Source organism: Ursus maritimus, unplaced genomic scaffold (genome assembly GCF_017311325.1).
Source record: "Ursus maritimus isolate PB19 unplaced genomic scaffold, ASM1731132v1 scaffold_5, whole genome shotgun sequence".
NCBI classification, from domain to species: Eukaryota; Metazoa; Chordata; class Mammalia; order Carnivora; family Ursidae; genus Ursus; species Ursus maritimus.
In genome coordinates, this window is record NW_024426663.1 from 15,207,936 (window position 1) to 15,225,288 (window position 17,353).

The 17,353-nt window shown below is 38.0% G+C and overlaps 1 protein-coding gene across 11 annotated transcripts in view; it reads left to right on the forward strand.

Annotated features, from left to right (window-relative positions):
* The window catches only part of MCTP1 (multiple C2 and transmembrane domain containing 1), a 506,242-nt gene that overhangs the window by 208,846 nt on the left and 280,043 nt on the right, over nt 1–17,353 (forward strand). For all 11 annotated transcript variants that reach the window (XM_040622087.1, XM_040622086.1, XM_040622080.1 and 8 more), the window contains exon 2: nt 16,639–16,753. In XM_040622087.1, coding sequence (XP_040478021.1) covers nt 16,639–16,753 — 115 coding nt within the window. The remainder of the gene's footprint in view (nt 1–16,638; nt 16,754–17,353) is intronic.

Consider the following 17,353-nt stretch of genomic DNA (forward strand, 5'->3'; position numbering starts at 1 on the left):
GAAAAGGGCTAAGTAGAATGACATGGTCAGGGATTGGGAGTCAGGGTAGGGATGGGAAAAGGACATAGGTCTCAAGAAAGAGAAACCATGCTGGCTGGGGTGGAGGAGAACGCTGGTATTAGTCGAAAGTACGACAGGATCTAGGGGCAGATCCATGCTTAGCAGTTTTAGAGGGGGAGGAAGGCAATTTTGAGAAGTGCTAAACTAGGTTATAAGTTGGGTTAAATTTTTAAATGTTTTAAAAATGCAAGTAAATAATGAAATTTCTTGTTTAGCTTTTGCACCATGTGTCTTTAAACGTGACCTTCTGTAGAAGATTGGCTTCTTTGAATTATCTGATAATACCTATTTTTGGAGTGGATATATGGGAAACTCTCAATCACCATTAGTGGGAATGTAAATTGGTGGATATTTTTGGAGGGCTGGTGATTTGACAACATCTCTCAAAATTAAAAACACAACACTTTTATCTAGCAATTCCATTGGTAGGGATTTACCCATTAAACCCTCACAAAAGTGCACGCCACCATGTGCGTAAGATGAAATTCATGCAGCATTGTTTGTACTAGTATAGAAAAGGAGGGAAAAACTAGAAACCTAAGGATTCATCAATAAAAAGCTGATAAAATAAATTTTGATATATACATTTAATAGAATTCTGTTGATCTCTTTCAAAGAAATGACAAATTCAATCTAAATTTTTTGACATCAAAAGATTGTCAGGATGTTACTGTATGAAAGAAGTGCGTAAGGGACATCTGGGTGGCTCAGTCAGTTAAGTGTCTGCCTTCAGCTCAGGTCATGATCCCAGGATCCTGGAATCAAGTCTGGCATCAGGCTCCTTTGCTCATCAGGGAGTCCGGTTCTCCCTCTGCCTGCTGCTCCCCCTGCTTGTTCTCTCTGACAAATAAATAAATAAAATCTTTTTTTTTAAAGTGTGTAATAATGTGTGCAATATATTCATTCTTATGTCTGTATTTTTTAAAAAGGTATGTGCTAATTTTAAAATGTTAATGGTGGTTACCATTGTGGAGAAGCAGGGGTTTGGATGGGCGATGGAAGATTTCACTTTTACTCTTACGTCAGTGGGTATGTTTTAAAGAAATGACATCTGACGTAGACGTTACTGGGCATTCTCTGTGCAGCGCTCCCAGCTCCCTGTGTAAGCTCTGGTTTGTCTTTAACAACAGGATAGTGTGTGACGCTCTTATGTCCTAGCTCTGGTGTTGCTTACCTATCCCCATCCATAAACCATGACACCAAGTAGACAGCACATTTCTCGATCTTCCACTTTTCTGGCCATGTGCTATCACTTCTATTTGTTTAGTGTTCAGAACTAATAGTTTCATAGGAAGCAGTTTGAATTGCCAAATACCCTTTGTACAGCACCTGTCTGATTCACTGAGTGATGCATTTATCAGCTCTGTAAATAGACCTCGTGCCTGTTCGATTTGGTGATATAAACAGTCTTTCTGAGTAACATTGGAAAACAGGTCCCTGGCTGTGAAAATAAGCGTACATACGCCAATTATCGATAACTGGGAACTTCTCAAAGTACTGCGGTGAGCCAGCAAAAGCAGCTGGTCTAACATCTTAGTTGACGAGGCAGTGAGATTCAGAACCCTTGCTAATACCTCGGTCTTCAGACTTTCGCAGCTGGAGCTAGCACTCCTGTGGAGAGTGAGGTGCTGTGCTCACAGTAGCCTTTTCAACTAGACAAATGGGACAGATTCAGCTGAAGGCATGGCGACTCAGGAGCTTAAAAAAAGAAACGAACAACATTTTTCTGCAAAATGAAGGGGCACATTTTCATCTTTGGAATCTAAAAATAATTTTATAATTATGTACTCTACTTCTTTGGGGAAGATTTTTTTCTGCACCTTCTGGATGGAGAAAGTTATATATGATTTCTACACTACATGAACTGGTATAAAGGTAGTACATGTGACTGTATTCTCTTTACTAATTATAAATGCCTGAGTTGTCTATCATTGAATAAAGGCTTTATCCTGAAATAGTAGTATCCAGCTATTTAGTCTAGTTAATGACACCAAAGAGGTTTGATTAGAAGCTAACAAATGCCCTACAGATGCTTAAAGTAATGGAACGCAGAGAATAATATCTTTTCCTTAAAAAAGATTCTGAGTCTGTAATTTAGTAACCCTTGATATTAGAAATTTAAAGCACTTTTTCTTCCACAGTTTGGCTATTGTGGATATTGCTGCTATGAACATTGGGGTGCATTTGGCCCTTCTTTTCACTACTTCTGTATCTTTGGGGTAAATACCTAGTAGTGCAATTGCTGGGTTGCAGGGTAGCTCTATTTTTAACTTTTTAAGGAACTTCCATACTGTTTTCCAGAGTGGCTGTACCAGCTTGCATTCCCACCAACAGTGTACGAGGGTTCCCCTTTCTCCACATCCTCTCCAACATTTGTTGTTTCCTGCCTTGTCAAGTTTTGCCATTCTGACTGGTGTAAGGTGGTATCTCAATGTGGTTTTGATTTGAATTTCCCTGATGGCTAGTGATGTTGAACATTTTTTCATGTGTCTGTTAGCCATTTGTATGTCTAACTGAATATAATAAAAAAAAGAAATGAAGTACTTTTTCTTTAACCACAACCCACCCTTTCCTTTTGATGCGAACTTTCAGTTAAGGAGACTTATATAATTAGGGTCTGAGCAGTTAAAATTGCCATTGAGTTTCAGATGTCTAGTTCACTTTCTGATTTTTTTTTTTAATCTGGGAGGAAATATTTGCATAGTGGCTGAGAGCATAGACTTTTGGTATTGGTTTGAAACCTACTCCTAGCATTTTCTAGCTAAGGCAAGTAATTCATCCTCTCTAATCCTCAGTTTCCACACCTGTATTGCTAGGATAATAGGAGTAATTATTTCTTAGGTTTTGTGCACAAGAAATGAGACAATGTTTGTGTTCCATCCGTGTTAGCTATGTCATCCGTTGAAATATTTTGGGTTGCAAGTAACAGCACAACTCAAATAGACTACAATTTTAAAGGGGATTTATTGGCTCATATAACTGGAAAATCTAGAGGTTAACTTGGTGATTTAATCAAGTCATGAGAATTTAGTCTATTTCTGTATATCCATCTAACCTTCCCCATTATTAGCTTCATCCCAGGCTAATTCCTCTCATGAGCCCAACATGGCTGCCAACACTCCCACAGCCAGCTACATGTTTCCTTATTCTCATCCCAGAGAAATGATCTAGCCTATTCCAGCATTCTCAACCAAGACCAAAGACTTACCCTGATTGGAAGAGCTTCAGTCACATTCCTAACCCTGAACCAGTCATTTAGTCTGGGCATTGGATTGGCCTAATCTTTGTGACATTTTCCACCCTCAAGATGAAGAGCAAGTTAGTTTCCCACAACCACAGTGATTACCAAGAGGAAGTTGAGGGCTATTAGGAGGAGAAAAGTGGAAACCCCTGCTTGGAAGGTAATCAGCACATGTAGCATTGTGATCAGTGTTGTCTAGTCACTGCAGAAAAGGCTATCCACTGCCCAGGCAGGAAGTTATGTGTGTCCCTGGGTAGGCTCAGGGAATACATACACCAAAAAAAAAAAAACTTGTTAAAATTTTTATTAGCAGCAGAGTGATTTCCAGAAACACACGCACATAACTGTTTGCCCAGTTGAAGAGTATATATTTCTGTAATAAATCAAAGCTTCCCTATACTGAATACCTATTACTGAGAGACATTTGGCCATTTTGGGTTTTCAATTTAATCCTAAGCTGTGAGGAAGTTTTTTTTAAAATTCAAAGTGACACTCAAGCATCATTATCTACTCATATGATATCACTCAAGTTTTGGCAGTTTAGAAGATGTCTTTTTTGCAATTAGTACTGAGAACACTTAAGCTGTTATTCATTTTGTTCTAGCAATGTGTTTGGAACACTTAAAGAATATCAGTTAATTGAGTAATTTAAGCTAAGCATTTATTTTCATTGTATTTACTTCACTGCTACAGTCAACTCCTGGTAATTTCTAGGATCTACTATTTATCTATAGCAGATCCTGCTTTAACATTTATTAATCCAATGGATTTTATTTATGTGTGGAAAACCCTCATAAAATACCTTTCTCTATGGCAGACTATGTGCCAAGTAAATAAAATTAACACTCCTGTGGTAACACTTCAGAATTTGAAATTTCACAAACAAGCATAAAAGCATATTGAAAAGGAAATAGAAATGTATTTTTTATTTCTTGTCTTTCTTATTATTCATACCTCTACTCACAGCCCTTTCCCCCACTGTAAGAATAATTGTGAATACACTTTCCTCACAAAATCATGCTCAGATGAGCATTTCTATTCATGGATGAAAGATTCTGAAGATCTGTGAAAATTGAGAAATGTCCATATTTATCCCTGACAAATGATTTCCTACAACTGTTCAGACTTCTCTCCTTTAAAGTGCTTCCTTTGTGAATGTGTCTTAAAGTCTCAATTAGATACTAATCTTTTATACCATTTAGTTTATGTTCTTATCTGTAATCAGACTGTCTCCTTAAGAGTACAAAGGGCAGGGTCTAAATATCACATTTTTAACACAGGATACTGTTTCACACAGTATTTTATTTAATTTTCACAACTCTATCATGTTGGTACTATTTTTATCCTAATTGTGTAAGGTGAGAATCTAAGCCATTGGATGATGGAGCAAAAATTTAAAGAAAAAAATTCTGACTAGAATCTGCTCTCTTTCCCGTTGAAAGTGAGCAGAAAATTTGGAAGTAAGGTAGATCAACCTCCTATTTCTACAGGTGAGGAATTGAGGATCAAAGAGGGTAGCTCTTTGCCTAAGATAGTAAATCTCGTTTTATGGAGGGATAGGAAGAAAACCCAAGTCTTGTGATTTCTAGCCTAATGTGTGGTCACCGTTACCATCCTTCTCAGTTACCTGCATTTGAAATGGTTATAGCAGTCATACTACAAAATTACTTTGATTAAACATAATTAATATATAACCGTATACACATCACTGTGTTTTCTCGTCCGTGAAATGTGGGAAGGAAAGGGGATGGTGAGGCAGGTTAAGTTAATTTATCACTGACAGGCCTTCTGTGAGGTGTATCATTATACTTACTAAGCAAAAACCAAATTAGAGTTGTTGCCCGGTACCAAAAGACTAGGTTATTTACACAAAAGAATTAGCTGTATAAAGACTTTTTAAAACTGTTTACTTTAGAGTATTTTTAGATGTACAGGAAAGTTATGAAGACAGACCAGGTGACTCCCATAGATCCCACACCCAATTTCTGCTGCTGCTTCCATATTACATTCATTACTATGGTCCATTTGTCCCAGCAGATGAACCGGTTTTGATACATTAATATTAACTAAAGTCCATACTTTATTCAGACCCTTCGTTTTCACTGAAGGTCCATTTTCTGTTCCAGGATCTCATCCAGGATACCACATTTCATTTATTATGTTTTCATGTCTCGTTAGGCTCCTCATGGCTGTGACCATTTTTCAGACTTTTCCTGTTTTTGATGATCTTGATGGTTTTGAGTCATACTGGTCAGATATTTTATAGAATATCCTTCAATTTGAGTTTGTCTGGTGTCTTCCTCATGGTTAGGCAGAGGTTATCTGTTTTGGGAAGAAGACCACAGAGGTAAAGTGCCATTCTCATCACAGACTACAAAGGGAACATGCTATCAGCATGACTTCTCCACATTCATTTTAACCATGATCCCCTGGTTGAGGTAGTGTTTGTAAGGTTTCTCCTTCCTCTCCTCTTTGGAAGCTACTCAATGCAGCCCACGTTTAAGAGCTGGGGTGTTATGCTCCAACCTGTTGAGGAACAGTATCTACATAAATTATTTTGAATTCTTTTGCACCACAGATTTGTCTATTCTCCCCATTCCTTTTTTTTTTTTTTGAAGATTTTATTTATTTGAGAGAGAGAGAGAGAAAGCACAAGTTGGGGGAGGGGTGGAGGGAGAGGAAGAAGCAAGCTCCCTGCTGAGCAGGGAGCTGGATGGAGGACTTGATCCCAGGACCCTGAGATCATGACTTGAGCCAAAGGCAGACACTTAATCGACTGAGCCACCCAGGTGCCCCTCCCTATTTATTTCTTTATTCTATTATTTATTCAAATCATTTGTTTATATCAGTATGGAATCATGGATATTTATTTTATACTCTGTGTTATAATCCAGTACTGTGTTATTTATTTTGTTGCTTGAAGAGTCTTAGTAACAACTTCTGCCAGATTTGACAAAGATGAAAAATAATGAAATAAAATCACAGTATTCACTGAGGGCCCCTTTGTGCCAGACTCCACCGCAGTTCCACGCTTGAGGAATCCCTTGCTATTTGTACAGCTGAGTGTATGAGACCCCGCTTCCACCACGCTGGTGCACCTGCAGCCGTGCACTTGTTTAAAAGTGGTAAAATATACATGAGTTTCATCTTCAATATAAATGGGAGTGGCACGTGGATGCACTTTACCTCATGTAAAGGCATTTATTGAATCAAAGCAAATTTATAGAATTCCATTCCATAGTATACTTACTACCGTTATCAAAGGGTAGAAAGAGCAGAAATCCGTATTATTTTTAAGCCTTTGAATTATTAGAACAATAACACTATACATTTGTAGAAAAATCTGAAAACTTTTGAAAATCAGGAAGAAAGTAAAATTGCCTTTCATCTCATTTTCCACAGGAATAACCCCGATTAACATGTCATATTTCCTTCCTGTATCTTTCTCAATACATAGATATATTTAACCTAATTAATATCATTCTGTATGCAGGTTTTTTGTCATACTTTCCACCTCACTGCTTTTTCCTAAGCATTTGCCCATAAGATTAAAAATGCTTCACAAGAATCATTTTAAATGACTCCATGAACAGAAGAAACCAGAGTCTGAGGACAGGCAAGAAGTTACGGAGGTTGGCCTGTGCCGTAGATAAGACATAGACTGGAGTGGTGGAAAAGGTTGACTGAAGAAACATTTGTAAGATGTAATTGATAGGATTTCAGGGTTGCCCCTTGGGGGTCCAGGAGTAACAGGTGCAGGTTTTCTGGCTTAGGTGGCTAGGCATTCCATAATGATGCCTCAAACCCACATTCAGAACAAAACAGAAAAGAAGTAGGTTGGAGGAGGAGAGGACTTCTCATTTATTGCCATGAAACCCCTTGTCTTGTTTTTCCATGGTGGCATTTAAACTTTGCATACAAAGCTGTTTCAATGGTAGTCTTTGAAACCGAAGACTATAATCAAATATCTCTGTTCTCCGTGGCATGAATTCTGTGCTGGGCATCCAGTAGGGGATTAAAAAATAGTAGGTGAGGGAGGAAGAGAGAGGGGGAGGGAGGGGATGAGTGAGAGAGGGAAATGCTGAAAGAGAATGAGATCAACTTTGGGTGTTGGGGGAGTATGCGGTCATAGATTAATTTCTAAGATTTGTTAATTTCCCATTCAGAAAAACTACCATCTCCATGCTTTTCTCCCAAGAAAACCAAGTGTTGAAATAAAGAAAGTAGAGTTTATGTTGCCTAGAGCTTTTTATTGTTCTTTGGAAAGATTCCTGTATAATTTTACTATAAGGATTGATAGGCTATTCCCACAAAATTGATACCTGGTAGAAACACTAAAATATTACTCTGGTTCTTTGTTGTTTTCTGGAGTTAACTTTGAGAGAAATAATAGCCTTCTCAAAAAGAAACCCAAATAAAAAACTCTTGTGCGCCACAGAAAAAAAAGTCAAAACTGTAGGATTGTCCCAAAAGAAGTAGAGATATGCTTTTAAGTCTACAAGAAGTTTTGTTCATCATAAAAGCTATGAGGCTATGGGTCCTTGCACTGCCAATTTTATCTATTTGAACAGATATAAATACTACAAGTATTTTCCCAAATGTTTAGCATCAAGCATATCATCTGTTACACAAGCTTCTGTCTCTCAGTTTGTTGGAAACTCCAAAATTCACGTCCTCTGAAACAAAATGTTTTCCTGTACATATTGCTCAAATTTTGGAAATCATAAAGCTGGTCTAATTTATTAAAACACTTATTGGCAAAAGTATTCATGGCAAGGAAGATAAAATCAATAAACAATTTGTTTATTGTGCATGATGCCTTGCTCTTTTCTTTTTTTTGTTAAGATTTTTTATTTTATTTTATTTATTTGTCAGAGAAGAGAGAGAGAGCACAAGCAGGGGAAGTGGAGGCAGAGGGAGAAGCAGGCTCCCAGCTGAGCAAGGAGCTTGATGTGGGGCTCGATCCCAGGACCCTGAGATCATGACCTGAGCTGAAGGCCGATGCTTAACTCGCTGAGCCACCCAGGAGTCCCAGGATGCCTTTCTCTGACAAATCTTTTCTTCTCCAAGTTGGTCTTTTTGCTGGTAGCTCCATACTTTAATGCAGCTTGATTTTCTTTGGGGAAGAAAGAGTGTGCTTTGGAACTCACCAAAAGACGAAAGTTCAGATGAGTTAACACAAATAAAATCTATCATGCTCTCAGTTCTGACAAATATTTTGGTGAAATAATAAAGATAACAGTCATCCAATAATATAATAGCACTGAAAGCAGAAGAGTCACCCTAAGCATGATGTACTTCTTTTTTTTTTTTTAAGATTTTATTTATTTATTTGAGAGAAAGAATAAACACTAGTGGTGTAGGGCAGAGGGAGAAGCAGACTCCCTGCTGAGCAGGGAGCCCACTGTGGGGTTCCATCCCAGGACCCTGGGATCATGACCTGAGCCGAAGGCAGATGCCTAACCAACTGAGCCACCCAGACGCCCTTCAGCATGAAGTACTTGGTAATCTCTGATTAGCCATCAATGAACACTAGCCATAGTATATACACAATATATATTATAATTTTTAAAAGGAGAAGAAGCCTACTTTGCTTTTGTAAATCACTTGATTCTTGACAAACTCTGTAAATTACATTATTTTCTTTAATTTTCACAGGCTTCTTTTTTTAAAGAAGAAAATGAGGTCCCTAGAGGTCAAAAACCTTTACCTCTGCCTCGGAGCAGAGTTAATAGTGTAATTGGGCCTTGCGTACAGATCTTTGTGTTTCGACTCTGTAATCTTCCCTCTGTTTTATAATAGCTCTCCTCACCTCCTACCCCCAAATAACTACTTATAGTTAAATAATTTCTTACACTAAACAGAACACTTTTACATATTTTATCCTAGCATTGAAACATTCCTTTGTAAGGTATATATTGCTCCATGTTAAAAAGAAAGCAGAGGTGAAGAGGGGAGAAGTATCTGGGGTTCGAGTTACATAGTTGACCTCACACAGGGCTCTCACCATCAACATCTGCAGGTGCTTAACAGTTAGGCTGGTTATAGGGTCTGATTCCCAAAAGAAGTGGTCCATGTATGTAAAGATTGAGAAAAGAGAATTTTATTTGCTTTCCTTTGGCTTCGGTTATTTTATATGCTGTATGTGTGGGTGGGAAAAGTTCTCTGCAGTAATGAAGTGCTGCCCCACCAAAGTCAATTTAGCAGACAAGGCAAGGGTGAGTAATCAGTGTTGCGGGAGTCCCAGAAAAGACATTCTGGGAGTCCTGAATTTTGTACTGTTTTCAGCAGTGGTTAAATATTGCCACTTAGTGGGCCTGAGTATTTATAGGGCCATTTCATTTGGTTTGGACTGTTGGCAAAATCAAAATCCCAGAATTCAACCCAGGGTTGTAGTTCAGTTCTAAAGCCGACTGTCGCAAAGCTTTGGTGTGACCAGGTGATCAGCAGAAGCTTAGTGTATCTTTCTAATTAACCCATGGCTAACTTGTTAGGTACTATAACATGCATCCTTCTTTCTCTGAGACAGTTTTGTTAATGCCTGGTTTTGCCTATAATTATTAAGAGCACTCCCTCTGCCTCTCAGTTTGAATGATAAATTATATGATTACTCTAACCGTAAGACTTCTCCCTCAGTTCTTGCTGCAAATATTAATAAAACCATGATATTATCCTCACTTTGTAATTGCAGAGCATTGACCTTATTTGACTTGTGCGTGGAGAGCTAGCATCTCGGGGGCAACTGTATGTGAACATCAGTGAACACTGCCCAGTATGGGGGAGGAAGAAGTTGAGGCATGAGGCGATTTCTATCTGCAGCCTCTCTGTGCAGCTCACTTTCTCTTATATTACTGCATTCTGAGTGCCCATGGATTTCCCGTGCTACCTGACTGATTTCTTATTTCTGTGCTTCTTTTGCTCATTCTTGTTGCTCTTTCCTTTTCTTGATCTGTTGTGTTGTAAGAGCCAAGGGCTTCTTTGCCTGTCTCATAAAAAGCCAAGGAGACCATAACCATCCAAGAGCACAGAGCCCAGAGCAACTGGCCCTCAAGTCCCAGAGCCACTCCAGGGCTTGAACAGTAGTAACTCATAGATACTCAATCTCCTTTTATTTTTTAAAATTCTTTATTTAAAATCAATTAGCCAACATAGAGTACATCATTAGTTTCAAGTGTAGTGTTCAATAATTTATGAGTTGCGTATAACACCCAGCGGTCATCACATCACGTGATATTCACTCTCCTGCCCAGCCATTGTCATACTTGACTTTGATTAGTTGGTCTGTTTATACGTCCTGCTACAAGGTGGCATTGTACTTACGACTCTATATGCTTTTTCCACCCCATACTTCTGCTTAGTTACAGCACCACTTTCTTGGTTTGGAATTATACATGGGTCATCGTGGCCTTCCAGGCTCTCTGTCATGACGCTTTGGCTTTAGCAGCCGCTTTTAACTTCTTCTTCTCTTTGAACTTGATACAAACAACCTTTGCCTAATAACACCTGTGTTAATAACAACCTATCACTGACTAGCCTGGCATTGTCTGTCCTTAGCTCAGAGAACCAGCTGCAGGTCTAATCAGCTAGGAACAAGAGGCAAGGAAGTTAAGTTCACATCAAGCATAAGCTGCTCTTTTGAGGTGGGCTGTAGATTAGTCAGACACTGTGACTGACATACCTAGTGGGTCATGCCCATTGGTTGCCATGGATTTTCCTCATTCTGTGTGGTTTCAGTTTCTAAAGTCATTTAGTCCGTTGACCTCCAACTAATCATGGTGTTGTCATGGTAAGTGAACCAGGGAGCTTCACCGAACTGAGAATACCTCAGTGGCTTTTGAGTCTGTTTTTGAGAATTAAGTTTAAAAAATTTTTGATTTCCATATGATGGAGATTTCCACTGTGCAAATATTTTCAACGTCATCGAAACTAGGAGAGATGACTAAGTAGAAATTGGTAATGACTAAGTAGAAATCCTCAGTGATGCCTCTTGATATCCTTGACAAGGCTGTTAAACTTGCAAAGTTGAAAATGTAAAAGCTTTCATGAAGTTCTAACTTTAAGTGGATTTTGTTGAGAGACAAAGTTAGAGCTGCACTGAGCATGGCCTGAGTGTATGAAACAGGTACTGAAAAACTGAGCCAATCTGCAATCCACTGCACATGGCAGTTCTAGGAGCATTCAAGAAAATCTCCTAGAATGCAGACATTCTTCTCCCTTCCTGTATTACACTGCTACAATAATTCTACTTCCTGTGGGTATAATGATCAACCATCCCAGCTAATAGAGTAACCCCATTTTTTTGCCTATAATGAAAATCTCAAAAAAGCAAGGTGGCACTCTCAACTTTCAATCCATCAGCACCATTATATCTTCTGGTGGAAGCTTTCTTCACCTGGGTAAAAAGGCTTCCTAAGCAGCAGAGCTCAAAGTAACAGGGACCCTTAGATTGATTCCCCCACATACTTTACAAGTATTTCATGATATACATTTTAAAAGTCTGGAAATTCTTTGTGTATAAGCCTTCTCAAAGACTTGCTTTTATAATTAGCACAATGGACCAGGCTAGGCTACAAACTGAAATAGTCTGAGGCCCTGTCAGAGAAAATACTGCTGCCTGGGTCCCACTCCCAGCATTCCCGGGTGCCCAGCCAAAGCCTTCAAGGTTGAGAACCACTAATCTGTTTAAACAAGGGAAGGAAGTGTTGGGAAATTTGACATCATCGATGGTAACTGCCCTGCTTCAAGCAAGCCAGGAACATGGAGGAAGGGCTTCTGCAACAATAGTGGCTGGGTGAAATAGAAGACGTGGGTGCTCTGGACATAATCCTTCCAAATTCTCAGAGACCTTCTCTTCCACATTCTTTTTCTGACTTTCCCATAAGTGACCTGATAAAGTTCTGACTTTTACTCAAAATTTACAACTTCAAATATTGCATCTGCTTTTTGGCTTCATCAGTCCCAAAACTTTGAGTGTTGTCACAGAAACCGCCTTAATCCTCTCCCTGTGGCTAGAACCCTGAATTTCAGAATTTGAGCTAGGCATTTATTTTACATTCCCATTGAAGGTGTACAAGGATTCCATCTTCTCCATATTCTCACCAGCATTTGTTATCTTTTAATTTTTTTTAATAATAGCCATCCTAAAAGGCATGATGTGAAATCTCATTGTGGTTTTGATGAGCTTTTCCTGATGGTGATGTTGAGCACCTTTTCATGTATTTGTTGGCCATTCTTATGTCTTCTTGGGAGAAATGTCTATTCAGATCTTTGCCCAATTTTTAATCAGTTTGTCTGTTTTTTTGCTATTGAATTGTATGAGTTCCTCATATACTCTGGATATGAATCCGTTATCTGGTATATGGTTTATAAATATTGTTCCCATTCCATAGATTATCTTATTTTGCTGATTGCTTCTTTTGTTCTGCAAACGCTTTCTAATTTGATGTAGTCCCACTGGTCTATTTCTGCTTTTGTTGCCATATCCAAAAATTCATTGCCAAGACCAATACAGAGGAGCTTTTCCCTATGTTTTTTTCTGGGAGTTTTACAACTTCAGGTCTTATAATTAAGTCTTTAATCCATTTTGAGCTGATTTTCACATATGGTGTAAGATAAGGGTTAATTTCTTTCTTTTGCATGTGGATATCCAGTTTTAACAACACCATGTACTAAAGAGGCTGTCCTTTCCCTACTTAGTGTTCTTGGTGCCTTTACAGATTCGTTGACCTTGGGTTTCTTCTCTGATATATGGGTTTCTTTCTGGGCCTTTTATTTTGTTCCATTGGTTTTTGTATATGTTTTTATGTCAGTACCATACTGTTTTGATCACTGTAGCTTTGTAGCATAGTTTGAAATCAGGAAGTGTGATGCCCCCAGATTTGTTCTTTCTCAAGATTGTGCTAGTTATTTGGGGTCTTTTGTGGCTCCATATGATCCAGCAATAGCACTTCTGGAGATTTCTGCAAAGGAATTTAAGTCAAGATCTTGAAGAGATACCTGCATTCCCATATTTATTGTAGTATTCATAATCGCCAAGATACGGAAACAACCTAAATGCCCATTGATGGATGAATGGATAAAGGAAATTTATTGTATGTATACAATGGAATAACATTCTGCCTTTAAAAAAAAAAAAAGAGGGAAAATCTTCTATTTGTGACAACATGTATAGACCTGGAGAACATTATGCTGAGTGAAATAAGCCAAACATAGAAAGACAAATACTGTATGATCTCACTTACATGTAGAATCTAAAATAGTCAAACTTATAGAAGCAGGGAATGGTGATTGCCAGGGGCAAGGGAGAGGGAAAAATGGGGAGGTAATGGTCAAAGTGTACAAAGTTTCAATTTTGCGGAATGAATAAATTCTGGAGATCTGCTGTATAGCATAATGCCTTCGGCTGACAATACTGTACCGTATACTTAAAATTCTCTAAGAGGGTAGATCTCTTATTAAGTATTCTTACCACAAACAAACAAACAAAATGATAATAAGAATAAAGGAGGTGGGAGGAAACTTTGGGAGGTGCTGGATATGTTGGCAGCCTTGATGGCGGTGATGGTTTCACAGATGTATACTTATCCTCAAACTCATCAAATTGTATATAAGTATTATAGCTTTTTACACATCAATCATACCTCAATAAAGTAGTTTAAACATAGCAACTAAGTGTGGAGCATGACACTTTAGGGAGGAGAAGGATATATTTGAAGTCCCCATAAAAATAAATATTAAGTTTGAAAAAAAATGTTTAAAATGACAAAGTTTGTTTTAGAGCTGTATATGTACCTGGCACTTCAGATATATCTTTCCTAATACATGTTAACATTTGGGGACTTAATAAACATTTTTAGAAAAATACCTTAAAATAAAAAATTATATTTCTAGTATCTCTTTATAATCAGCCTACCAGTTTTCTTCTGGGAACCACTTCACTGAGCCTGAGGAGAGCTGACTCTCTAGGTCTTCTTCAGTTCTTGACATCCTTCTTTTAGAGAGTTGGAGGTGTCCTTGGAAGTTTCTGTGGTGGTTTGGAGCTTGCTTCTCCTCTCACGCTGCTGGCACCACCGTTCTCTCAGGGGCTCAGCTCAGACCTTCCGTGTGACTCATCCATCCATTTCTCTATCTCCCACATCTTGTCAGCTGACAAATTTAGTTGATTGAATCTCCTCAATATCTCTCAAATTCACTTTTTATTTCCATTACCACTGACCAGATCAGACCCTTGTGACTTAAACTCGACTGTTATAAAACCTTTTAAATAACTTGCATATCCACAGGATTTCCCTTCTGTCTTCTCTCCAATGGAAAGAAAAGTCCTGGTTTTGATTATTTCTGAAATCTAAGCACTTAGGCCAGAGCAGATAGGCAATAAATGTTTGCTAAACGAGGCCTGTACACTAGTTACAAGTGTACTACCATAGTTCCAGAAATGTATATTAAAGGGAGAGAACATTTTTTGCCCTACAAACTTGAAAATTAGTAATATCCTGTGTTAAGTAGGATATGGGAAATATGTGTCTTATATACTGCCAATAGTAGTGTGAACTATATACGCTTTTTTGGAAAAATTCATCCTATCAGTGAAATAAAAGTGCAGGTCCTTGTAGTGGCAAGTACCGAAATCAGCTCACATGTTCATCAATAGAGAAATAATTGAAGAAATTATGGTACCCCACACTGTGGAAAATGATGTACCTTGGAAAAAAAAACCTAGATAGATCCAGATGTATTGATTAGCAAAGTGCCCGTTCCATTTTTAAGTTAAATAAATTGTTAAATAATAGGCAAATATAGTACTATCTCTTTAAAAGATAAAAACTGAAAACTCAACCAAAGAACAGTAAACCTGTATGTGTATGTGTTTGTACAAGCCCTTCAAAAGTGTGGAAGGATATACCCTAAATTGTTAGAATTGGTAATGCCAAGGAGATGGGGCAAATTGACGTTTGAGGGAAGAGCAAGACAATCATTTCACCTCTGTTGTTCTGTTGTCTGGAGCCCTGATCCAAATTATGGGTAATAGAAATTAAAAGAAAAAGACAATTGGGAGATGGAATGGTGGTGGAATGGTGGTGGGAATGGAGTGGATGGGATTTGGCAAATTTTGCATGTGGTGGAGAGGAAATGAGGAAGTCAAGGAGAGCTCATTGATTTCTAGCCTGAGCCACTGCAGGAACAGTGCTGTCATACATAGGAACAGGGCTGCCATGAAAAGAAGTGGGATCTTTTTTATTGGTACCAGAGGAGAGATGGGAGTTTGGGTTATCTGTCAAAGTTGTGCTGCTTATTTTAAATGATAATTGTTCCTATAGGAAAGCTTCTTTCTTGGTCTTAAAACACGGGGGAAAAAAGCTGCTTTATAATTGTATTTCATATGAGCTGTAGGACTAGAAGAGCCAGACTGGCATCTAAATTTTTACCTTACCCATGCATATTATTCCAAAACAAAAGAATATTTCTTTTTGAATTGGAAGAAAAATTATAGGAATTTAAAATCATTTCAAATGTGTAAAGAAAAGTCAGTTTTCCTGTTGTATTCAAAGTGACATAAAGTATAAAATATGACCTATACAATTTTTACTGTTTCTTTTGTGTTGTTTTAATATAGCTATTCCCCTCGCAAGTGTTTATTTAACTTAATGGCTGTAAATTAACAGCACATCGTTACTAAAGATATTCTATAAGGGTAGCACTGCAAAAATTTTTAGCTCTAGGAATAGCTTGTGCACTTTTATTCTACAGAAGGCAGCATTAGAAATTTAGCCCCACTGAGTATTTATTTCTTGCAAATACTGTCAAAATACTGGGTAAATTTATTTCTGTATAATTATATCATATTTTATGCTGGGATTGAAATAGAAGTGTGTAATCCATCAGTATAACCCTTTTGCATAGATAAATGAGTTAACACAGTTACCTGAATAAATCACTTTAATTTTCAGCTCACTTCTATGGAGATCAAATGCTCTTGCATACCTTTATTCTCCATTCATCACTGATTGTGTTTTTACTTCAGAGGTTATTCCTATGTAATCTTCCTTAGTTGAATTATGTGGGGCCATCCGTGGGGAATGTTTTTCATATTATATTTGTTATCTCGAATCTGAGTTAAAACAAGAATTCCTATAAGTGCCATGTTTTTATTTAGAGTAAAGAATTTCATGAATTTAAAAACCTTCAGAGAACTGGGTGATTATAGCATGGGAATGCATAAGATGATTCATCTTATTGACTAATTCTTCCAGTTTGAATGAAGCTATTTATGGTCCCCCACTGGAGGAAATAGGAAAGAGATAATAAATTTAATATTTTGTATATTTCTTGTTTTTCAGAAAATAAATACTGCTGGAACCAGTAATGCAGATGTCCCCTTGGCTGATCCCGGAATGTACCAATTGGACATCACATTAAGAAGGGGTCAAAGTTTAGCTGCCCGAGATCGAGGAGGTAAGAACATAAGAACACCATCACCTAGAAACTTATTCTATGTGTTTTTGACAAATTTTGTTTTCCTTATGGTTGCTTAAGTTAAAAAAATCAATTTTAATATAATTTTTAGAAGGTTGGATTCAACAATATGGAGTAAAGCTTTATTTGACGCCTGTGACCATGGAAGAAGAGGTTATGATGCAAATTCAAAAACTCTGAACTGGTCCTGACCCAAACAGTATGGTCCCTACCGAACTGCTGACAAATTGGACCCTGCCTTATGTATTATCAGTGACATAACTGGTTAGTAGATGAGGCCCATATTTGGAGCCACATCAGAGGTAACCATATGGCAGACCTGAAATTCTTGTTGCTACAGAGATTCGCATAGTTGAATCTGCTGAAATTGCAGAATCCAGGACAAACATTTCACCAAAATTTTGATGATTCCTACCAGTGATTTTCTGAGGCTTGGTTGGACCTGGCAGTAGGCTCATGGTAGGTCTCAAAGGCCACGATGAAGAACAGACAAGGAAAATACTGTCTAGTTTCTGGATTCCAAATCTCAAGGCAGTCCCCTGGTGAACTAGCCTGGGCTACATTAGGGACTCCTTGAAC